The sequence below is a fragment of the Calypte anna genome, chromosome 22 (assembly GCF_003957555.1).
Source record: "Calypte anna isolate BGI_N300 chromosome 22, bCalAnn1_v1.p, whole genome shotgun sequence".
NCBI lineage: Eukaryota > Metazoa > Chordata > Aves > Apodiformes > Trochilidae > Calypte > Calypte anna.
Genome location: NC_044267.1, coordinates 626919 through 650281, shown reverse-complemented (window position 1 = coordinate 650281; position 23363 = coordinate 626919). Strand labels below are relative to the sequence as shown.

The window sequence follows — 23363 nt, the reverse complement described above, 5'->3', positions numbered from 1 at the left end:
GTGTTCCCCGTCGCTGTCCCCATCCGGAGCCGCCCCCGGGGCCGTGTCGGGCGGAGCGGCTCCGCCTCGGGGCGGTGCGGCGCAGGCCCCGGTCCGGCTCCATAAGGCCGCGGGCCCCCGGCCGGACCCAGCGGCCCAACCGGGAGGGGCGATGCGGACACCGGGAGCCATGGCCTGGGCGGTGCGGAGCTGCCTCTGCCTCCTGCTCCTGGCCGTACCCGGGCAGCCGGGACGTGCGGGTGAGTGCGGCGGGACGGGACCGGGACCGGGACCAGCACCGGGACCCCTCCCTCCAACCGGGCCTCTTCCCGCCCCGCTTCCCATCCCCGTCCCTTCGCCAATCCCCCCCCCCCGGGCCCGGCCTGGCCCTGGGTTCAGCTGGGGGGCTCTGGAAGGGTGCGGGGGTCGGAGGTGTCGGAGGGAGGAGGGTGCCGAGGGTGTCAGCACAAGCTGGGCCCAGCCCGGGACCGTCGGGAAGGTTCGGTGAGTTCTGAGATGGTGCTGAGGGGGCCTCGGTTCGGGGCAGGAGGTCTGGGCCGGGTGGCGGGGTGTGCAGGTGGTTCTGCTCCCGGTTCATCCCTCTCCAGGTCCTTTTCCAGGCTTTTCCCAGGCAGGTGGCAGTCTGCCCGGCTCCCGGGGCTCCCAGGGTTGGTGTGGTCAGCTCCTGGGTGCCATCATCTCCCTGCCCAGAGGATGTGGTTGGTGTTCCTCTGGGGAGGTGTCAGAACGCTCACAGCTGATTCCAGGGGTGTTTGGAGGGCTCTGTGCCTTCCCCTCCTTGTCCTCACCCATCCTGGGCTTAGGGCTTTGCTGCTGCCCCTGGGGTTGTTTCCTGGGGACAGAACTTGGGGCAGTGCTGGGTCATTTCTGTCAGACACCACCCTCACTTCATCAGCTTCTGACATGCTGATTCTGTGGTGCTGATCGATCTAAACCCTTCTGTTTATGGGCTTTGGATATATACATGATAGAGTGAAGTGTCTCCTCTGTTGTTGTTTTCCTTCTCCTGAAGGGATTTATGCTCTGTGTTAAACTTCTGTGTTTATCATCGATGCACAGGACCCCTTCACTGAGTGGCTGAATTTTCCTCACAGTCAAAATATAAAATAATAACTCAGATCATAACAGGAACCATCCCTAAAACGCTGCCTCACGCTGTGCTCTCCTCCTTGCTGCCTCTCCGGAGGGATTCTCGAGCACAGACCCTATGAGGAGAGGCTGAGGGAGCTGGGGGTGTTGAGGCTGGAGAAGAGGAGGCTCAGGGGAGACCTCATCACTCTCTGCAACTCCCTGAAAGGAGGTTGGAGCCAGGGGGGGGTTGGGCTCTTTTCCCAGGCAACTCTCAGCAAGACAAGAGGGCAGGGTCTCAAGTTGTGCCAGGGGAGGTTTAGGTTGGAGATGAGAAAGAATTTCTTTCTGGAGAGGGTGATCAGGCATTGGAATGGGCTGCCCAGGGAAGGAGTGGATTCTCCGTGTCTGGAGATCTTTCCAAAGAGCCTGGATGTGGCACTGAGTGCCATGGGCTGGGAACCACGGGGGGAGTGGATCAAGGGTTGGACTTGATGAGCTCTGAGGTTCCTTCCAACCCAGCCAATTCTATGATTCTATGATTCAGTGCTGCCAATCTCTCCTGGTCTGTTGTTCCTGGAGTTTTGAGGTGCCTGGTGGCTTCTGGTGGAAGCTGCCTGGTCAGCAGTGATCCATCTCCAGAATGTGGGGTGCTTGTGCTCCGGGTGGACTGGGCAGTGTTTTGAGGAGTGATATTTTGGTTCCTACTTGAGAGAGGGGAGGAACGAGTTACCTGGTTCAGTTTATTCATCCACGTCCAACTTTTGGGTTGGAATGTGGAAGCTTTGGACACTCCCCAATGGAGAGGGATGTGAGGTAGATACGGGTGGTACCGGAAACTACTAATTGAAAATTCCTGAATGAACATAATCATCTAGTGATGTGTAGCCTTAGGAAGTGTGTGTAGTGGAGGTTTCCCTCCTGTTTGTGTCCCTAGGAGACAAACTGCATAAATTTATAAAGAAACTAAAGTATCAGACATTGCCATGAGCAGGGACTGGTTTTCACTGCTTGATCTCTTCCCCAATACTTGGTGCCATCCGTGCACCATGATGTTCTACCTGTGCTTTGCCAGTTTTTAAAAGAATTCTTTAAGTGTCTAAACTGTTTGGTTTGGATTTCTGGGGAGATGCAGTGTTTTGTTAAGATAATTCTTTTGTTCAGCTCATGAAAGGCACAGCACTGCCTCACCCATGTTTCAGCAAATCTGGGACAATCATTCAGCAGAGCAAAGTGGTGTTTTTGTGGTTATTTCCTCCCTGTGAAGAATTAAAAGAGGAAAAGGATTTCAGTGTAGCTGATACTGCCTCTTGGAGTGCTTTGCTTTTGGAACGAGGAAGTTTGAAACGTGACTTTGTAGTTTTTTGCCTGTCTTGATCAGTCTGGATTTCTCAAGCTAAAATGAAAAAAGACCCCAAATTTATTTACTTCTCTTTACTAAAAGTTCAGTGATGGGATTTGCATTGCGTGGTTTCCTTTGGTAGCCAAATGTGAAGACAGTGACATCTCCAAAGAGCAGTGTTCCCACGAGCCTCCCCTGTGTGGAGGGAGATGACAATCTGCAAAGCTGAGCCATGGAGGAAGTGTGTGGGCTCTGGGTGTGAGGAGCTCCTCAGGGTGGAAGGGCAGAGATGTGTCCCAGTGAGATAAATCCCCTTGTCCCAGGGAATATTCTGGGTTTGCTCTGCTTCTCCTTGCAAGAAGGTCCCAAGGTGGGGAGGATGTGACAGTAGGGCAGTGATAATCCATTTTGTGACACAAGAGTAGCTGTTGTCTTGCTTTAGTGGCTTCAGTAAGGGCAGAAGGAGTAGTAAGAGTCTAGACAGGAAATACTTACAGCATAGGTCAGGATTTCAGCATTAGGGAGGTAAGAATTCTCTAGCAAACACTGCTCAGTGTCCTCATTAACACCCAGCACTCCCAGTAAAACACCAGGAGAAGTGACTTGAACCATTCTTGACAGCTGGAACGCTACACAGATATTCCAGGTGAGGAATAAATCAAGTAGAGGAATTTAATTCTCTTGCCATGGTAGTTGTTCATCTTTTCCTACCTTCAAGAAAAGCACCGGGACACAAGGAGACCCTCTTGGTCAGGAGATTTAGAGCAAAGGAGGGAGGAAACTGAAAGAAAAGTCACAAGGAGGAGGAACCTGTTGAAGAGCAGCTGGACAGATGTTCCCGGGTGCTTTGGAGCACTCTCTAGCCTTTGAGGCATGGGAGGAGCTGAAACCTCTGGCTTTCATAGGAAATATTCCTGCTTTTAGCAGAAGATCTGCTAGCTTGCTGCTCTGTATAAATATCTAAATATTTTTAAGTGGGCCTGGATAATATTTACATAGTGAAAGTGAAGGAGATGTTTGCTTTCAGTAATCCAAAGAATAAACCTCACTGCAGCTGGCAGCAGAAAGGTCAGGTGCACCTAAAAATGCTTTTCCTAATATGTAATAGATGGAAGAAAGATGCTGAGGGACTCATCCCTGGTTACACAGCATTCTGGAAGGACATCTGGGAGCCAGTTCACACAGGTTTCTCCTCAAACAGATACTTGGCAAAGTCTTTTCTGGTTTTGTAGGTGGGAGGCTACCAGGCAGAAGGGACCCATCCTGTCCAGCTCCTCTGGGGCTTCAAACAGAGCCAGGGCAGTTGGGTGGAGATGTGTGTGTGGAGCTGAGGGGGGACGAGGTGGCTGTGTGAAGCCTTTGGCATTTCTTCTAGTGAGCAGTCTGCTGCCTGAGTGTGCAATGAGTGGGGCAGCTGACCTCATTCCTTCATCATAATCAATTATAATAATGGTTAATTTAATGACTTTGTGTATTTGATGCTTTAGCACCTTTTGACTCAGACACAGGCAGCTGATAGAAGGTTGGCACGCAGCACTGCTGGCTGATGCTCTGGTTTTGGCCAAACCTTTAAGTTTATGGTGGGTGCAGGCACAGGATAAATCCAAAGGGAATGTTAGCAATGCCTTAAATCTGCATGGTGCTGATTTTCTTTTCCTGGCTCTGTTTCCACTCTCGGGGACTGAGCAAATTGAAGTAGATGAATACAAGAGTCAGTGGTCATACTGGGTCCTCTCTGAGGTTCACTGACAGACAGCTTGAACTAATTTGGGTAGTGTCAGATAATTTCAGTGTTTTGCTTACTCTACAGAATGAGGTCTGTGAAGACAGGAGATGCAGCTTGACTTTGCTGAATACAGCTCTCCCCTGTCACCCCGAGAGCTTCCCTGAGTGTCTGAAGAGCCCCACATGATTCCATGGATTTCAAGCTCCTGCACACCATGGAACATGCACAGAATTCCTCCTGTGGATTTGGGGCGGGGAGGGGAAGGTGATTCACATCTTCCCAGTTGCCTCCAATGCTTGGCAATTAAAGGCAATCTTTAATGAGACAAGATAAATACAGGGGGAGCAATTGTGGTTTTCTCCTTGGGTATCCAGTCTCCAGCAGTGTTACAGCCAGGGATGGGTGATAAGAAGCACATGGTGAGGAGCTGCACACTCAGACTGCAGCCTTGGCCACTGGTAGGGAACATCTGAGTACAAGAAGCCCTGCAAGTTACTGAAAACCTTCTTGCAAACTGCTGTGCTTAAAAACCACACTTACTGTCTTGCAACGAAGCTTCTCAAAAGGGGATGGAGAAAAAGCTACAAAAAATAACAGATAGGAGGAAAACAATATAAATATCCTCAAAGATCTTTTGTGAAGAACAGCTGAGTACCCAGGCTTGGGTTTTGCTGTTGGTTCTGTTAGATCACCTTTCCTTTGTGTGTGGATGAGTCTGTACATCAGCAGATGTGATTTCAATGTGATCTGTGCTGAAACGTGAGGAGGGAAGGGATGGTTTTGCCAGCAGAGAAAGGAGAACTGAAAGCTGAAAGCTTTTTGCATGAAGTTTTAAATTCTAGTTCAAGGGCTGCTTTTCTCTTTAGTTGCACCAGAAAGCAAGCTGGTGCCTTCCAACCCTTCTGTTTGAGCTTGTGCTGATTGGAAGTTCTTAGTTAAGCAGGACAAACACCTCTGATGATGATGATGATGAATTCTGCCACATGAGGGAAGGAAGGGAAGAGCAGGATAAGGTGTTCCAGCTGACACCAGCTCCCAGACTGGGGTAATGAAGGGAGGGAAAGAGAGGGGAGCAAGTGGGGTCAGAGCTCAGAGAGCTGAACACTGCTCTGTTCATGCTGTTCCTCTAAGAGCAGACCTCTCGGAGTTCCACTCTTCCCAGAAATCCCTCCCAGTTTTGCTGCCTTCATATGATGATTCACTCCTTTGTCTTCTCCTTCCAAGCTGCTTTTGGGGAGGCACGTGGCTTCCTGAGCCCTGCAGAGATAAACCATGCCCTGGTGTTTCCCTTGCATGTCCTAAGAGAGTCTCAAACCTCTGTCCCAGTGTCCCAGTGTCACATCCCCTGCTCCTAAAGGCTCTTTGGGACAGCAGTGGGGATGTAACAAGTGCAAGGCAGCAACGTGTAAGAGCTTGGAACCAGATCCAAGCAGAGTGTGTGGCTGGGGATGACGGCTGTAGAGAAGTGATTTGCCTGAGTACGTTCATCTGGTGGCTCATCCCAGGGAAGGAACAGCCCTTCCCTTACCTGTTTCCAGGCCAGGCAGATATTGACACTGTACTTTCTGCAGCCTGTCAACATTAGGACTGTTGTCAGGAGGTTTATCTGATTTTTCAATACTTTTTTCCCAACAATCACTGTAATTATGAAACTTCTCCAGTATATGTGCTGCATTATTTCTCGAGGAGCAAGGGAGCTCTGCCTGTGCTGGTGTGACAGACTGTGTCACAGCTCTGTGCAGTGCTGTGTGCTCCAAATGGCACAGATGTGTGCTGACAGGGAGAGAAGTTGAAAGCAATCAAAGTGGTTTCGCTTCCTCTTTGGGGGTACCAGCGGAAGGAGCAGGGAAACCCTCGCTGCCGGGGTGCAGATTGGAAGTGCTGCCCCGAGGTGATGTTCCTGGTGTTCCCTTCCCCCTACCTTTGGGTCTGGAAGCTCAGGCTCCTCCGATGAGCTCACTGATTCCATTGCCATGAGCTAGTAAAACTCTTGCTCTTAATCCTGCCTGCAATCCTGGGCAACCAACCTCCCACTTCCCAGCGGAGCAGCACCCGAGCTGACAGCACCCACTGATGGGAGAAGCCATTTACACCTGCAGTTTATTCTTCTTGACACACCTGGTATAGAACAGTTCCTTGCAAAGCTTGATGCCTTAAAAAGGAAACTTGGACTGCAGACTTTGGTTTGGTGCAGATCTGCCTGGCGTTGCATGTGCAAATAATTTGTAAAGTGATCTGCAAAGAGGCCACGTGGCTGCATGTGTTGTTTGGTAAGGTCCTTCAGAGCTCTCTAAGAACACCATGAGCAGGGCTGGCCTTGTCTCAGGGGTTGGCTGTGCTCTGCAGGACAGGGGTGTCACACAGAGCTCTGCTGGAGCCCCCAGGACTCCTCCCCAGAGCTGCCTGGCCCAGCTGCTTCTGCTCTTGCAGCGTGGGACATCTGGTTCTGACACTGCCTATCTGGGTGTCCTTGGGCAAGTTCTGTGAGTGCTGACCTGCTTTGCTGAGTGCTCTGGTTCCTGCTGATGAGAGGTGCTGGTGTGTGGGGCAGGCACTCATCAGTCACTGGAATGCAGAGCCTGCAATTTGAAATCTTCTGGGGAATGAGGTGTCTGCTCTGAGTCTGGTGTTTGCTCTGGACTTTTACAAGGCAACCCAGGTGTGTTTGGCTCTGAGGTTTGCTCTGCTCTCCTGTGTGCCCCAGGACTTCTGGCTTGTTTGGGTTGGCACACAGGGGACTTTTCCTGGAGTACCCTTTTCTTCTTTGTGCCTTATCCTCCTAATTTCTTTGTTTCCTTAGCCAGTATTTCTCTTCTGCTTTCTAGGATTCCAGCAGGTTTCTCTGTTGTCTTCCTATGAAGTTGTAATCCCACAGAAGTTGGGAAGAGAACGGCGAGAGGCTTCCAGTGTCTCCTCAGCACAGGTACTGGGAAGTCCTGAAAACACCTTCAGTTTAGTATCTGCTTCCATAAAGGTTCACCAGAACTGCCTTGAAGTTCTCACAGAACACAGCTGGACTTGTCCAGCAGCAAACAAATCTCCATCCAGTGTTACTTCTGGCATTGCCTTCAGCTGCAGCAAACACCTCCCTGCTCCAGGGGTCACAAGTGGGTTTTTGATTGGGGTGCAGAAGTTGCATCATGAAAGTTGTTCAGCACTGGATGAGTTTCAGAGAGGTGGTGGGATTGTTATCCTGGGAGATGCTAAAAATCTGACTGGAGGAGGCCCTGAGCAGCCAGGAGGAGGTCTGGTGAGACAACCTCCAGCACTACTTTCCACCTCTATAGAATCCACTGAAGCCAGGTAGCTGCAGACTGCACACTTCAAAGCGTTTGGATTAGACTGAGTGCTTAGTCACAAATCTTGTCAACATTGGCAGAATTCAATATGAACAAAAATGCCTTTCAGGCCGTGGCAGTGGTTGGCTGGAGCTCCTGCTGTGCTGGTTGATGTGGTCAGGAGGTTCAGCTTATCCCCTGGTGTGCACCAACCAACCCTCCTGCTCTCTGTGCTGTGGGGGAGCACGAGGCTGGGAAGGCACCAGCTCACTGGGAATGGTCAGTGGGAAAACTGCATTGTCCTGTTCTAGCTATAACTAAGAGTTTTTCTGTGGAAGTTTTAGGAGGTGGTTCAAGGCTTGAGCTGCATCTCCAGCTGTATCTAAGCAGAGGAACAGAGGTCAGAGAGCTCTGGGAGGTGCCAGTGGTGATCTGAATGCCACGGTTGTGGCAGTAATGGAGTTTCAGAGAGTGTTTTCTCTCGAAATTCTGTTTGTTTCAAAGAATGTTTTATTCATTAAGATGTGTAAAATGCAGCTTTTTTTATATCCAGGACAAGGTGTCATATGGTGTTCAGATAGAGGGAAAAGAATACACGATTCATCTAGAAAAGAACAAGTAAGTGATGAATTTCTTGAGATTACTGAATTCCACCCATTTTGTCCAAATTACAAGCTGGTCAGTGCCCATTCCTGAGATCCCTTGGGGAGGGCAGCTACATGGTAGCCCTGGGAAACCTGCAGAGAGAGATGATGAGAGTGGAATCAGTCCCACAGTGCTGGCTGTCAGCCAGAAGGTTTTTTGAGCCTGGCAGCCCTGGTGATCCCCTCCAGGGAAGGAAGCAGTAGTTTGCTCAGAGGGGGAATCAGTAGCAGGACTCTCTCTGTTCACATCTAAAAATAAACAAACTGAACTGTACTTCAAGTAAATATTTCCACTTTCTTCTGGGTTTTATTTATTGTTTTAGGGTTTTTTTTTCCTGTCTCAGTAGCACAACAACACTAATAAAGGAGGAGACTGACTTTATGTCCAAGGCCTTAATATCCCTAACTTCCAGACAATGTAATTGTTGTCTGTCTTGAATTTAACTTGCAGCAATAGTTACCATTATTGCTTCCTAAAAGTATCTATACAATTGCTAAAAGAGACAGAACTATTTAAATGTGCCATCCCTTGAGGATCTGCCACTTGCCAAGCCCCTGACCCTTGGAAACATGGGAACTCAGCTCCACTGCATCAGTGCCCAGGATGGTTAGAGTTGTGGGAGACTTTCCCCATGTACTTCCTTCCAAAAATGGGGAAGATAAGTCATATGCAGCAGCCCCAGTGCTCTGATTTGTTTTATGTTTTATTCCTCATGAAAGCAGGCTTTGAGCACAATTTAATAGGTTTTGATGCTTGCTTTACTTGTCCAGGGTGAGGTAGTGAATTTGATTTCATTAGCAGTTCTGCCATTCTGGTAGCTTGGATTTTGCTGTGGAAATGCACAGTTTCAGTGTTAATTTTGCTTTGTTTTGCTTCCTTTTAAATGTTTCCTTATTTAATTGCACATATTTGTGACACTTCTGATCATCTTGCTGCCCTGCTATGGGGTCATAATCATTTATTGACATTGCTCCTGTATTCCTTCTTACCTTTCCTTACAGAGAACTGCTGCCCAAAGATTTCACAGTTTATACCTACAATAAGGAGGGGAAGTTGCAATCTGAAAATCCAGATGTCCAGGTGGGATTTCTTTCTGTCTTTTTTTATACCCTGATGCACTTGCCAGAGCAAACAGAGTGTGTTTGTTCCATATGCCCCCCGTGTCTACCTTCTGAAATGTGAACCTAGAGAGGACAAAATGGAATTATTGTGTCTCCTGGGGGTTGAGGGAGCTGCACAGCTGGGAAGTTGGGCAGCCCAGCTGGTGAGGGTGGCAGGGGTTGTTCTCTTCCCACTGGAGAGAGGTGATGGAGGAGTCAAACATCCTGCAGGACTGTTTTCTAGAAAACTAAACGGTGATTTGGCCCAAATCTGTAGGGAGGGGCTGGCCTTGAAATATTTGAGACAGGGTGGAGGAGAGAATTTAGGAGCAGGATGGCTTAGAGTCAAGTTAGGAAATGGAGTTGCTGGATAAAGCCCCTGAGCTCTGCTTGCCTGGTGCTCATAATGTGTTGGGTCAGGCTGCAGGCAGAGGCACTGAGGGGGACTTTGAGCTGCAGGGTGTAAGGAGCTGCTGACCCCCTCAGAGGGGAGAAGAGCATCTGCTTTATAGGGTAGGGAGGCAGGGATCTTGTTGTGCCCCTGGTGTCTTCGTTAGCTTTGTGTGTGTAAAATAGATTTGCATATGTCTCAGATGACACCAAGCTGGGGGGAGTGTGGATCAGCTGGAAGGCAGGAGGGCTCTGCAGAGGGACCTGGACAGACTGGAGAGTTGGGCTGATCCCAAGGGGATGAGGTTCAACATTCCAAGTGCCGGGTCCTGCACTTTGGCCACAACAACCCCATGGGGAGCTCCAGGCTGGGCACAGAGTGGCAGAAAGGGACCTGGGAGTCTGGATTGCCAGGAAGCCGAAGAGGAGGCAGCAGTGTGCCCAGGTGGCCAAGAAGGCCAATGGCATCCTGGGCTGGCTCAGGAAGAGCGTGGCCAGCAGGTCCAGGGAAGGGATTCTGCCCCTGTGCTCAGCTCTGGGGAGGCCACAGCTTGAGTCCTGTGTCCAGTTCTGGGCCCCTCAGCTCAGCTCAGGAAGGAGCTTGAGGTGCTGGAGCAGGTGCAGAGAAGAGCAAGGAGGCTGTGAAGGGATCCAGCAGAATTGCTGTGAGGAAGGGCTGAGGGAGCTGGGGGTGTTGAGGCTGGAGAAGAGGAGGCTCAGGGGAGACCTCATCACTCTCTGCAACTCCCTGAAAGGAGGTTGGAGCCAGGGGGGGGTTGGGCTCTTTTCCCAGGCAACTCTCAGCAAGACAAGAGGGCAGGGTCTCAAGTTGTGCCAGGGGAGGTTTAGGTTGGAGCTGAGAAAGAATTTCTTTCTGGAGAGGGTGATCAGGCATTGGAATGGGCTGCCCAGGGAAGGAGTGGATTCTCCGTGTCTGGAGATCTTTCCAAAGAGCCTGGATGTGGCACTGAGTGCCATGGGCTGGGAACCACGGGGGGAGTGGATCAAGGGTTGGACTTGATGAGCTCTGAGGTCCCTTCCAACCCAGCCCATTCTAGGATTCTATGATTCTATGAAATGTATGTAAATAGTGCTCAGGCAGGTGAGGAAAACTGTAGATGCACATTAGTGAAGGAATCACCATTCTTTTGCCATAGAGCCATGTTTGAAGTGCTAGAACTGTAGATGGAGGGCACGTGGTGATTTAACTCACAGCATATCACGTTGGGGAGTTGTAACTGCTTGGTCAGTGCAGGTGTAAGCAGTGGCACAGCCATTGCTGGGTGTTCAGAGGTACCTGGAATACTCCTGTAACATTCCCTTGTTTCCCCTGCAGGATCACTGCCACTATCAGGGCTACGTGGAGGGGAGCCTGGATTCAGTGGTTGCTGTCAGCACTTGCTCAGGGCTCAGGTAGCACAGCTCCTCTTTTGTGTCCCTATTGTCACGTGAGTCTCACTCAACCTGACACAAAATTCTTGTTTTTAAACCACTGCTCAGCCCAGTGGGGAGTCAGTGACCAGGGCCAAGCTGCAGCAGTGGCTGCCTTTGTGCCTGCCCTCTGTGCTGTCTTTGATTCCCATAGTTAACAGACACTCACAATGCCATTAAAGAAGTTGATTAATGCAGTCTGTTGTCAGTGTACAGCAAGTTGTTCTTTGACATGGATTTTGGGCTTCGTTTCTAATTTGTGTAGTTTATCACCACAAATAACTCTGTGGTGCAGAAGTGGAGAGGCAAACACTAGTCTGGAAATTTTACAAAACTGGCCCCAGAGCTTGTGCACTTCAGATTTAATTGGAATTCTTTTTCTGCCCTGGGCTAATTTCCATGTGTTTTGGGACACTGATTTTTTGCAGTGCCCCGCGGGACAGCAGAGTGTCAATACTGTATGTGAAATAAAGCATTTCTGCTTAGGGCTCACAATTTAATTTCTGGGGCATTGCAGAGTCTTAGAAAAATGTTTAATTTGCTGTGACTGGGAGGCCCTCTCCACTGAAAGGCTGCTTTCAGGCTTGAAATGAAGCACACAGTTCTGTGAGGACTGAGATATAGACATGCCTTCAGTTATCAAAGAATAATTGTTCCTTTGTTTTACTGCAAAGAGCTGTGTGAGCATTCCCTGTGAGTTTCTCACACGCTGCTGTGTTTTAGGGGTTTGGTGACAATAGAGAACATCACCTATGGCATTGAGCCCATGGATCCCTCTTCTGGCTCTGAACACATCTTGTATCGATTGGATAATGTGAAGAAGGAGCCCACGACTTGTGGGGTCACCCCTGAAGACCACGAAAGGGAACACACAGAGGAAAATCAGCACCCCAGTATGACCCAGCTGCTGCGAGTAAGTACTCTTCTGTTTCCTCCCCAGCCCCCTGGAACAGATTTTGTGAGTGTTCACTAAGAATACAGAAGCAGCTTATCAGATTTCCTGGGGCTTAGTGCATACCTAAAGGTTTCTGGTCCTGGGGGCTTTTCTGCACTGCTGAAGAACTCAGCTGCAGGTTCCTCCTGCACACAGTGGTGAGCAGTGGGTCAGATTGTTCATGGGCAGAGATTTGAGGGGTTTTTAAGGGCAGGAACACTGCCTGCATTGGAGTGGCTCATTAACAAGCATCAGAAGCCATTAGAATGTTGTGTTGTCCATTCCATTTGTCCAACCACCAGAGTACCAGTTTGGGGTGAAGGTCCCTCTTGTTTTTTAAAGACTGGATGTACAGAAACAAGATTGCAGTAAAAGTAGAGTAAGAAAAATCTTGTGCTTCACTTCAAGGTTGTTGGTGTTTCCTTGTTAGTGCCTTTCTGCTCCTTTATAAAGTGTAGACTGTCTTTCCAAAGAGTGTGAAAAGTAAAAACATCCCTTGCTTTTAAGCACAGGAAATCTTTGTGCAGGTCAGTTTTGGTGTAGAGAAATTGCTGTTGTGTTGGATTAATCTTCTTGCTTTTGGCTTGTTACTGTCTTGGCACAGGATGCTTTGGGTGTGCCTCTCAGACTACTGGTTGTGTCAAGTGAAATATGACAATGTCATGATTTTTTTAGGTTTTGTTTACACATGAAGTAATAAAATCAAAACTGTAAAAAACTTCATTTTTTCTACAGAGAAAGAGAGCGGTCCTGCATCAAACAAGATATGTGGAACTCTTTATAGTTGTGGATAAAGAAAAGGTAGGTGTAGTGTGTTGCTTTCCCTTCCTTCTCCCTAGGAAGTGCCTTGAAAAGCCCTCAGGCTTCGCTGATCCCAAAGGGGTTGTTGCAGGACAGTGACACTTCAGCCAGGGTTCTGCAAATCTGCTAACCTAAACCCAAATCAACGTGGTCTGTGCTGTACTCTGCCTTTGCTGTTCTCTCCTGAATATTGAGTTGTTGAGCAATAGCAATGAAGATGCTGCTGTCTTGATTAACATCTTCTTGACAGGAGATTTGGAGCCAAGCAAAAATGGTTTTCGTGTTACTGCTCAAAGTGTTTTGTTCATTCATTTTTCTAGCTCTTGTATTTACCTTGTCTTATGAATAAGTTTCTTTGTCTTGCAGTTTGAAGATTTTGGGAAGAGTGAAACAGAAGTAAGAGAACACATGGTACAACTGGCAAACTTCCTTGACAGTGTAAGTTAAAGCTATGCTGTGTGCAGCAGCCCTGCAGCTCTCTCTACTTTTGTCAACTTCCACCTTCCAACCAACTTCCAACAAACTCTTCCACCTAAAAATCCATCAAAGTCAAACCAGAAAGAGTAGATTCTTGCAATGAGAGAGGTAACACCAGACCACTTCTCCTTAGAAGGTCTTCAGAGATGTTTCTCCTTCCCTCCCCCAGATGTACATCATGCTGAACATTCGCATTGTGCTGGTTGGTTTAGAGATCTGGAAGTATGAAAATATAATTAGCACAGATGGAGGTGCTGGGGATGTGCTGGCAAACTTCGTGCAGTGGAGAGAGAAGAATCTTGTTCTGCGCCGGAGACACGACAGTGCCCAGTTTGTTTTGTGAGTTATGGTTTCTTCCTGTTGACTCTTAAGCAGCTTATTCTATTCCTGTCTGCTCAGCCATGCTGCAGAATCAAAAGTAGCTGCTGTGTTTCAGCAGAGAATCCAGTGCAGTCTGCTGGGGTTTATGTGCTTGTGGAAACCTTCCAGGTCAGCTTAGGTGCTTTGAAGTTCTCTGTGGTCCTTGGACTTGGTGTCCTGGCTGACAGGTATATTGCTAAATAACAACTTTTTTTCTTGTCCTCCAATGTTTTCTGTTGTGTTGTATGAAGCTTCTGTTCAGGTAATCCTTTGTCAATTTGTGTGCTGGTTAGACTTGTAATCTAGGGCTTTTTCCACTTGAAAATGAGCTTTAAACCTAGTGCAGAGCACTGGATTTCAGTGGAGAAAAAGTTGTTTTTGCAGTTGCTATCCAGAAACAAGCTGTGAGGTTGACATGTGACACTGATCCCTATGTCCCTACTAACACAGAGCTTCCTGAGCTGCTGGCTCTGCCCCACTTCCAGGATGCCTGTCCCTGAGCACTTCCCACAGATAGTGCAGCCCTGGGGAAGTCCCTGTGCTCAGCAGGGAGAGGGCAGGGACAGGGGGACACCTTGCATGGGGACAGCAGAAGTTCTTCTTCCTCCAGGAGGTGGGAGCCTCTTCTCCTCCCAGTCAGAACAGCACCATGGGGGTGATGAGGGAAAAATGGCTGAAAAAAGTAGTTTTGAAAGTTCTTTTATATGAGCTAAAACGCAGTGTGTTGTGCTGTTGTCCTTAAAGAACAAAATAAAAGAGTGTAATGAGAAGGAAGTTGTCAAGGAAAGGAATCTATGGATTTTGGCAGTAGTAGAAAGGCAGCTAACAGCCAATTAAAGCAAATGATTTTAAGGGTGGACTGTTTAGCTCTTTATGTTTAGAGGGAAGCTGTTGGGATAGGCTGACTTTCTCTGCAAACTCTTGTTTTAATTTCAAAGAAGAAGAGAACCATGCACAGAAAGATAAAGCTGAACTGGTACATTCAACCCCACAGTCAGCAGTCGTGCCTCCAGCAGTGCTGGGAAAGCAGATTTTGTGCCCCCCCCAGCAGAAGCCTGGTGTGGAGCAGCTGGAGGGGTGAGCAACGTGTCTGTGCAGCCAGAATAATTCCCTTTCCTTTTTTTCCCCATGGCTGTAGGAAGAAGGGGTTTGGTGGCACAGCTGGCATGGCCTATGTTGGAACAGTGTGCTCCAAGAGCCATGCAGGAGGCATTAATGTGGTAAGATATCATTAGTGATAATGGGAATGGGACCAAGGTAAGGGTTTTGCACTCCAGGAGTCTTCTTGGAAGTGCAGAATCTTAAATAATAAAGCTGAAGTGGGGGCTTTTATGTGGTGTCCAACCATTTCTGGCAGTTCCATGATGATCACAGCTTTTCTATAGCCCTCTGCATCCTCTGCTCAGCTTCCCCTGCAGCACTCATGAAAAAGGGATGGGATTTTTCTGCACATTTCAAGCACCTCTGCCTTAGGAGGATGTGGGAGCTGTGGGTGTTCTCAAATCCAGCCTCTGGTGTTTGCTTGATCTGCAGTGTTGTGAACTCCTGGAGCAGTGCTGATTCACTGCCTTCTTTGTGTGGAACTGTAGGGCATTAATGACCCAAACTGCTGATCTGGGGCAACTGGCAGTCCCAGCAATCTTTTGTTTTCTTGGCCTGGTAACTGCATATTTAAGGAGATTGGGGCTGATGTGTAGAACTCTAGTTTTTGTCTGATAGTTGCTGCTGCACTGGCAAGCAGAGACCATTGGGCAGCCTCCCAGGTATGTTTGCCTAGCAGCTTTTGTCACCAAGCAGGTGACATGCACTTGGTTGGGAAGCAGCCACAGTTCTTCTGAGAATCCTTTTAATCCAGGGACAGGATGACAGAAGTGTCTTTTTGGCACATGAGTAAAGACTGACCTTCTCAGTATCAGCTGTCTTGCTGATTTTCTTCAGTTTTGCTCTTGTGCAGTTTGGAAGGATCAGCATTCAGATGTTTGCATCAATTATGGCTCACGAGCTGGGACACAACCTGGGAATGAACCACGATGATGAACGGGTCTGTCACTGTGGGGCAAGCAGCTGCATTATGAGCTCTGGAGCATCGTAAGTAACTGGCAAAAGGCAAAGCATTTTCTGAGGGTCAAAGCTTCTCCCCTGTGCACTCAGGTTTTTACAGGATGCTTTCATTTTCAAAGTACACCTGCAAAAAGCTGTGTCATGCTTGCAGCTCGTGGGGAAAGCGAATGGGACCCTTTTTCTGCAAACTCAGGGAGTGCGTATGGGTTGGCTTGGTGTTAAGATGGGCTCACATTCTCTCTTGCAGGGGATCAAGGAACTTCAGCAGCTGCAGTGCAGAAGACTTTGAGAAGTTAACTCTTAACAAAGGTGGAAGCTGCCTGCTCAATGTTCCCAGGCCTGATGAAACCTACAGTGTCCCATACTGTGGGAACAGGCTGGTGGATGCTGGGGAGGAGTGTGACTGTGGTTCACCAAAGGTCAGTAGCTGGTGTGTTTTACAGATGCTGGAGGGGTGGCCTTGCCTGCCCCTTGTGGGATGGGGTAGTGGGTGGTAGAGGAGCCTTTTCTGGACATTGACAGCACTTCTGCTTTCAGGAATGTGAGAGTGATCCTTGCTGTGAGCCAGGTACTTGCAGGCTCCGATCCGGTGCTGCGTGTGCTTATGGTGACTGCTGTAAAAACTGCCAGGTGAGAGTCCCAGCGTCTTGCTTGGAAGTGTTCTTCAGTGGCTGAGGAGAGCATTGGTGCATCCAGTGTCATGCACACACACAACACCCACTGAGGGCTCGGATCAACACCCCTTTTTGGGGGTCATGTTGCGGGTCAGGCACAGTGCTCGTCTCTGCTGTCACGTTCCTCTTTTCTGACGCAGTTTCCTCCTCCCCTCTCTCTTTAGCTCCTTCCTGCAGGAACTGAGTGTCGGGCGAGTAACAACGAGTGTGACCTTCCAGAGTACTGCAATGGCACATCCCAGTTCTGCCAGCCTGACTTCACTGTCCAGAATGGGCACCCCTGCCACCAGGAGGAAGCCTACTGCTACAACGGCGTCTGCCAGTACTACGACGCGCAGTGCCAGGATATCTTTGGCTCCAGTGAGTAAGAGCACAGTGTTAAAGTTTTTCTAGGAGACGTAGCTAAAAGAACATGCTAAGTTTATTTAAAATTTATTTACTTGTTTTCCTGTCACCAAGGCCAGCTGGCTTTGGCAAAGGCTTTGAGATAGTGGTATTTATGGCTTAGCCTGCACGCGTTCTTCCTTCATTACATGAAATGCTGTGCTGGTGATTAGAGTAGTAATTGTCTTGAACTGATTGTCTCTATTACAATGGGGCTTTGGTGTACAGGGATCTCAAGAAGCCATGAAGAAATATCCAATGACTTAACTGACCCTCTCTTTTTTAAACTTGGAACCTTGTAATGCTGATATTTTCACCTCGTTTTAATCAAGTTCTCAAGCTCTGTGCTGCATGCAACATGTAAGATGTATCAGGAGAATTGCTCTGGGTAATGGAGAGATGATGATGTGAGATGTTCCTGTCCCTGTTTAACTTGGTTCTTTTCTTGGGGGGGTGGCCTTTTTTTTGCAGAAGCCAAAGCAGCCCCCAACATTTGTTTTGATGAAGTGAATTCCAAAGGTGACAGATTTGGCAACTGTGGTTATCATGGCCATGACTACAAGAAATGTTCCAGCTCGTGAGTTGAGCCCAGCTCTTCAAGTTCCTAAATGTTTCACTGAGAATCCTTTTTTGGGTGCTGTAGCATCACTTTGGGGTGGTTCAGCAGGTGCCCTGGGGAGAGACCTGGCACCTCATAACCTCACTGATGTGTGTGTGTCTTTCTGAAAACACAGTGAGGTGGCTTAGAAAAGGTGTGTTTTATCCTCATTTGTGAAGCTGTTATTCGTTGTTCACCTACAGAAAAACAAGTAGCAAACTGTCATGCTTTCTTTAATGTAAAGATCCCAGCAGCTTATAAAATGAAGGGATAAACCTGTGCTCCTGCAGCACTGAAATGAGGCCCAAGCTCAGCTGTTGGGCGAGCTGCCTCGGAGTTTATTTCCCAGTAGCATCTTCCAGTAGAAAGAAAAAGATCACATCAGAAGTGTGACAGTCTTCTTCTCTGAATAAATTAAAGTGTCACTACAGTATTCCTGTGTTGATGTTGTAGGAATGCCATGTGTGGGAAGCTGCAATGTGAAAATGTGAAAACTATGCCTGTTTTTGGCATTAAGCCTGCTATTATCCAGACTCCCATTAGAGGCACCACGTGCTGGGGTGTAGATTTCCAGCTAGGCTCTGATGTCCCAGACCCTGGAATGGTGAATGAAGGCACTAAATGTGGTAATGGAAAGGTAATTATCAATTAAAAAACTATTTCTTACAGTCATAATTTTTTTTTTCCTGTGAATAACATTTTCAGCTGCATTGTTCCATTAATATTTATGGCCATTAAGTTTTTTATTGTAGTTAACTCAAAACTGAGCAGGTCCACTGGTTTTCAGCAGCACCCAGTACTGCAGTGCACATGCATAAAAAAATATAACAAGCCTTTCATTTAAAGATGAAGCAAAATAAGTTTTTTGGGAACCAGGATTGCTGCCCTGTCAGTGAGCAGGCAGAGCCAGGTGCACACAAGTGCCTGGTTGAGACAACTTGCAATTAAAACCCAGCTAAAGTAACAAGCCTAGCAGCTAAGCCCTGGCAGAGGAATGTGCATTCCACACACCCTCTCTGTGCACTCTTTAATTGCTGTTTCTTTACATTCAGGGGAGAGACAAAAGGCTCCCAGGGACAGCTCAGGCTGAGGAGCCTTTTGTAGGGCAGGAACATTTTATGGGGCTGGGGGTTCTCACCCAAGTGTGAGTCTGGCTTTGTGGTTAACCCCTTGGTGCTGTGACAGGCAGGACAGGGTGGCACTGAACTGTCACCTGGCCTCACCCCTGTGCTGTCCCCCAGGTCTGCAGACACTTCCAGTGTGTCAGTGCCTCTGTCCTCAACTACGACTGTGACGTGGAGCGGCAGTGCCACGGGCACGGGGTGAGTACAGCCCCTGACCCTCCTTCTCTCACCATCACACCACCTCTGCACTCCTTGTCCTACCTGGCAGTGTGTCTGTAAGGTCCTCCTGTGAGGTCCTCCTACATTTCTAGATTTATTTTTTTTTTAAGTGGAATAAAATAATCGTGATGTGGTGCTTAAAAAAAAAAAACCCGTGGGGTTCAGGAGGATGGGGTTTGCTGTAACTGTTGCTTTTTGGTACTGTTAATGAGAAAAGTGCCTTTATCAGTCAGCAGAAATGTGTCTGAAGTTATGTATGTTGAGCTTATGTATGTTATGTATGTTTGAGCATGTATGTATGCATGCTGAGTCATGTATGTTTGAGCAAGTTTTAAAATGGTGGGTAGTAACTTTGTTCTTCTGATTTGTTTAACTGTGAAACTCTCCATAAAATATCTCTGGGCAAAAGAGCCTGTAAAAGTAACAAAAAAAGCTTTGTCAAAAGCTTTTAAAATTACACCTTTTTTTTGCCAGGCAAGAGCAATTCCCAGTTCCAGTATCACTAATGTAATTTGATACTGCATCTCACAAAACAAACAAAATAAATAAAAAGCAGCAGCCATGCTTTTTGAGGCTTTGGGGTAGCTTATCCTTGGAAGCTCCTCCCAAGCAGTGCTGGGCTTGCTCCATCACCTGAGACCTTGGGGCACCCCCCAAGGACTGCCTGGAGTTGAGGTGGGGAGTTACTGCCTGAAGTTCTCCAGGCTGAGTGTCAGGAAGGGAGAGGATGGGTGGTCAGGGCTGCCTGACACTGTCAGGGATGTGGTCACTAAAGAGGTTGTGTGATGTTGTGGTGTTTGAATCCAGGTGTGCAACAACAACAGGAGCTGTCACTGTGAAGCAGGCTGGGCCCCTCCATACTGTGACACCAAGGGCTATGGAGGCAGCATGGAGAGTGGACCTCCCTACAATGGCAAGTGGCTCTGGGACCTGTCCTGTCCTGCCAGGGGTGGTGCAGGGTGCCTGGTTCCTCTGGAGCTGCTCAAGTGCTGCTGGTGGGCTCTTCACTTGGCTTCTTTTGCAGAAAACTCGAGTGAAGGGTTTGGGCTCAAGGTGCTGCACTTCCCTCTCCTGGGATCTTGGGGATCTGTAGAGAAACCAGGCTGGTTTAAGTGCCTTTGGGTGATTTTTGGTTGGTTTGGGTTTGTTTTTTTTTTTTTAATGTAGTTTCTCCCCCAGGAAAGGCATGAGGTCAGTGTTTGAAGTGGCAAGATAATGCACTTGGAAGGTAGATGTGTCTGTGCAATGGGGAAATGGTAATTTGGAAAAAACTTGTGCAGTGCCTGTGTGGAGGATATAAAGATGGGCTGCAAGAATGATCTTGAATACTTTTTCATAACATGTTTTGGGAGGAAGCTAGACATGATGCTGATGCCATAACAGACTGGAGAATCATGTTGGAGCATGGACAGAGGCTTCAAATCATCAGACAAAAAAAAAAAAAGCTTGTTTTACAGCCTGCAGTGGAGAAGTTTGGCACATATAAAAATGTAGAGATTGTTAACCTGAGTTACTTGCCTGCAGCAAACAGTGGCAGGAGAAGAGAAAGATTTAGGATCAGACCAAAGGGCAGAAGCTCTGTTTTCCTCTTTCAGTTGAGCTCATAAGAGCTTCACAGTAGCACAGGGGAAGAAAAACTAGGTATTGATCTAGTAATTCAATATGCTGTTTTAGCCCAGGGTACATGTACAGGTCTTTCATCTTTGACCAGACAGTCCCTGTGAAAAGATAATCAGAAAATAATATATTTGGGCATACATCTTGCAGTCTTACTAGATTTTCAGGTTTTTCTTCTGTGAAAAATGGGAAATAGTTGCAGACCCCCTCCCCCTCCTACTAAATATTCACTGTTGCAATGAGTCAAGCAGTGGTAAGGCCATGTAATACTTTTTCCTTCTCATTTTATTCCCATCAGATAAAGACACCTCGCTGAGAGATGGGCTGCTGGTGTTTTTTTTCCTGATCCTCCCACTCCTCATAGCTGCTGCTCTGGCATTTGCAAAACGAGACAGACTGAAGAGATGCTTTAGAAGATTAATGTCACGCTGCCATTCGTGAGTGGATTCTTCTCTTTGCTTCTCCTCTGCCCTTTTGAAATCATCCAGAGATATTTGTTTGCACAGGCCAGTGCCAAAGTCTGGAGGCATTTGCCAGTGCCATGGTGCCAGGCAAAGGCCCCTGCATTCAGTGACAGATGTAGCTTGCCCCAGGCAGTGACAGGAGAGATAAATTCATTTTAAAGTGAGGGAGCAGAGAGCTTTCTTTGTACCATTATGTTTGTTGTCATTTGTTGGTGATGGGTTTTGTGGTTTTGGTGTAAAGGGGCAAAATGAAGCTGTCATAGTACTGAGCAGAAAAAGGGTGATGTGTGGCAAATACTCTCTTCCTGACATCTGGTATGAGAGAGCAGAAATCCATCTCAGTTTGAGGTGCTCGGGTTCCTGCTCTGCACAGCTGTCTTGTCAAGGTCGTGTGCTCACACAGTCCCTGTCAATTGGATTTCAGGTCACTTCAGTCACCACCTCCTCGGACAGAAACTGAACAGAGAGACCACCACAGAGGCTTTTCACATGGCATGCCTTATCCTCCAAGAGGTGTTCCCACGGTACGAGGGATCCACTTTCCATTACTTCATTTTCTAGCTCTTACTCTGAAGTATCAGTTGAAGGCACTTTATATTTTTGCCTTAATAAAAGCTTCAAAGTTACATGATTTTTTCATTTCTATTTACCAAGAGGCAAAAAAAATATTATTCCCTAAGGTGTGTGGGGGAAACTCCTCAGTTTCCCACTGTTTAAGGATTTTATGAGCTGTGTTTGGCTTGGCAAGCAGTTTATCTCTTTTGCCACCCCCTTTCCCTTACACTGGACCCACCTGAGGAGGGAAGTAATCCTTGCCAGCTCCCCAGCCCCACTCCTGCAGAGCAGTTTTCTCTCTGAGTGCAGCAACTGGCCAAAGCAGACTTGCAGAACAAACCACACACTTGTCATGAGCAGCCTTGCTGTTTTTTCCAAGAGACAGCACTTCCCAGACAGAGTTTCTCAGGAGGGGAGAGCAGCTCTGACATTTCATAGTTTGTTTGCAGGTGGTCTTAAATGTCATTTAACTAATGAAACAAACACTTGAAATTCCCTACGTGCAAACTCATGAACTTTCTTGTTATATTTTCTTTGTAGGATATGGAGCCAAATACCTTTCCTGTTCCATCTTACCCAGTTAACCAGCACCCTCAGCAGGCTTACCACCAGCCCTACTACCCATCCTACCACCAGCCCTACTACCCATCACCACAGTACCAGGCACAGCAGCCACAGAAGCTGCCCACAAGGTTGGTTGAGTTATTGCAAATGACTCTTGGCAGCTGCAGTGATGTGTATGGATTGTCATTAGGGGGTTTCATCATGGATTATATGCAAGCAGTGCTGACCTTTGGTTGAACAAAGTTTCTCCTTCGTTTCATGCTGTGGAGCTGAAGTGCTGTTACCCATCACATTCATTTTACACACTGCCACAGCTAAATATTGATTTAACAGGATTCAGAATGCTTTTTCTGGGGCTGGGTTAGCCCCCTGTACAGGTGAATAAAATACCTCTCAAAATATGTAGCTTAAAAAGCATTTGCTCAAAAATCTGTCACTTTGCTGATTTGTGAACACGACTGCTGAGTGCAGGATCATTTCTCATTAACTTGGACCAGAAAGTTTGCCTTTATTTTTTCATTTTACTTTTAAATTGTATTTCTAAGATGCAATCCTTGTGCCATCAAACACAGAAAGGTGTCCAGAGGGAATGCTCTGGAATAGCTTGTGTGGGTGGGAAGCTTGGGGGGGAGACTTTGAAATGTTTTTGGAAAAAAAGTGTTACCAGACAAGGTTCCTGGAGGATTTTGGGCAGTGGAGAGCAGAGTCTGAGCACAGTGTGTTCAACACAAGTCCTCAGTGAGGAGGCTGAGGCTGTGAGAGCAGTGCAGGGCCCGGGGGTCTCTGCAGTGGCTGGTGTGTGTGTGTGTGTGTGTGTGTGTGTATCATGTGTGGTCACCTGGACTGACAGTGTCTTCTCTGTCCCCTTCCAGGCCACCACCTCCACTACAGAAATGTGTGCCTCAGGGACCTCCTCCACCACAGCAAAAATGTTTACCTCAGGGACAGTATTTTCCCTCTCGACCTGCACCTTTGCCTCCCAAATAGCTTTTTGGCTTCTTTGGGGTCTTGCTGTGAGCTGAGACAGAGCTGAGATTGCAGTTGTCCTCCTGGCATCAAGCAGAACGTGGGGATCCCAGGGACCTTCCTCCTGCAGCCTGGGGGGAGGCAAACGAGAGGTGGGAACGAGGAATGTCAAACTCTAAACTAAATACCTCTACCAAAGCTACAGGGACTGAAAACATCCAACCCCTTCCTAGAGCTCTCTGAGTGTTGTGGCTTTGTGACCTGCAGCCCTGCAGGGAGATCAGCTGGGGAGCACAGAGCACGGGAGTTGGTTTTGGTTTCCCCATTTCTGCAGTGAGCCCTAACAGTGAAATTGTCTGATCTGTTGTTGTCTTTTTTTAAAAACGTCCAGTGAAGAACTGAAGTGTGACCCAGACCGTTTGCAAAACAAGGAAATCTGGCCAAGAATGCCAAATTATTTTGCATGGACTGGAAACAGCTTCCACATTAATGGCACAAGTGAAATAAGATATCAGTGTACTTTTTCAGAGGAAGATAAATACCTTGTAAACATGTTTATGCATGTATATATGTTTATTGACATGT

The 23363-nt window shown here is 47.8% G+C and overlaps 1 protein-coding gene across 3 annotated transcripts; it reads left to right on the top strand.

Annotated features, from left to right (window-relative positions):
- The first annotated feature begins 74 nt into the window (after window positions 1-74).
- On the top strand, window positions 75-23332 carry ADAM9 (ADAM metallopeptidase domain 9). 3 transcript variants are annotated; one of them, XM_030464009.1, is made up of 22 exons: window positions 75-239; window positions 6962-7059; window positions 7968-8032; window positions 9061-9139; window positions 10886-10962; window positions 11704-11893; window positions 12650-12715; window positions 13082-13153; window positions 13362-13531; window positions 14691-14772; window positions 15507-15640; window positions 15861-16032; window positions 16151-16243; window positions 16452-16647; window positions 17143-17248; window positions 17723-17906; window positions 18511-18591; window positions 19420-19525; window positions 20528-20666; window positions 21118-21217; window positions 21789-21940; window positions 22685-23332. In XM_030464009.1, exons 1-22 carry the CDS (start codon window positions 152-154, stop codon window positions 22797-22799), a joined length of 2565 nt encoding a protein of 854 aa, XP_030319869.1. In that variant the 5' UTR covers window positions 75-151; the 3' UTR covers window positions 22800-23332. The 3 variants fall into 3 exon arrangements, with proteins under 3 accessions (XP_030319869.1, XP_030319871.1, XP_030319872.1); XM_030464012.1 differs by having other exon boundaries at window positions 84-239; window positions 17813-17906; XM_030464011.1 differs by lacking the exon at window positions 21118-21217 and having other exon boundaries at window positions 83-239.
- Window positions 23333-23363: the final 31 nt, after the last annotated feature.

Excerpts from the sequence above, each read along its gene's own strand:
- ADAM9 (XM_030464009.1), top strand. The coding sequence starts at position 152 with ATGCGGACACCGGGAGCCATGGCCTGGGCGGTGCGGAGCTGCCTCTGC. Across the intron at positions 9,140-10,885 it reads CTGAAAATCCAGATGTCCAG|GATCACTGCCACTATCAGGG; the intron begins GTGGGATTTCTT and ends TTTCCCCTGCAG. Across the intron at positions 21,941-22,684 it reads CCACAGAAGCTGCCCACAAG|GCCACCACCTCCACTACAGA; the intron begins GTTGGTTGAGTT and ends GTCCCCTTCCAG.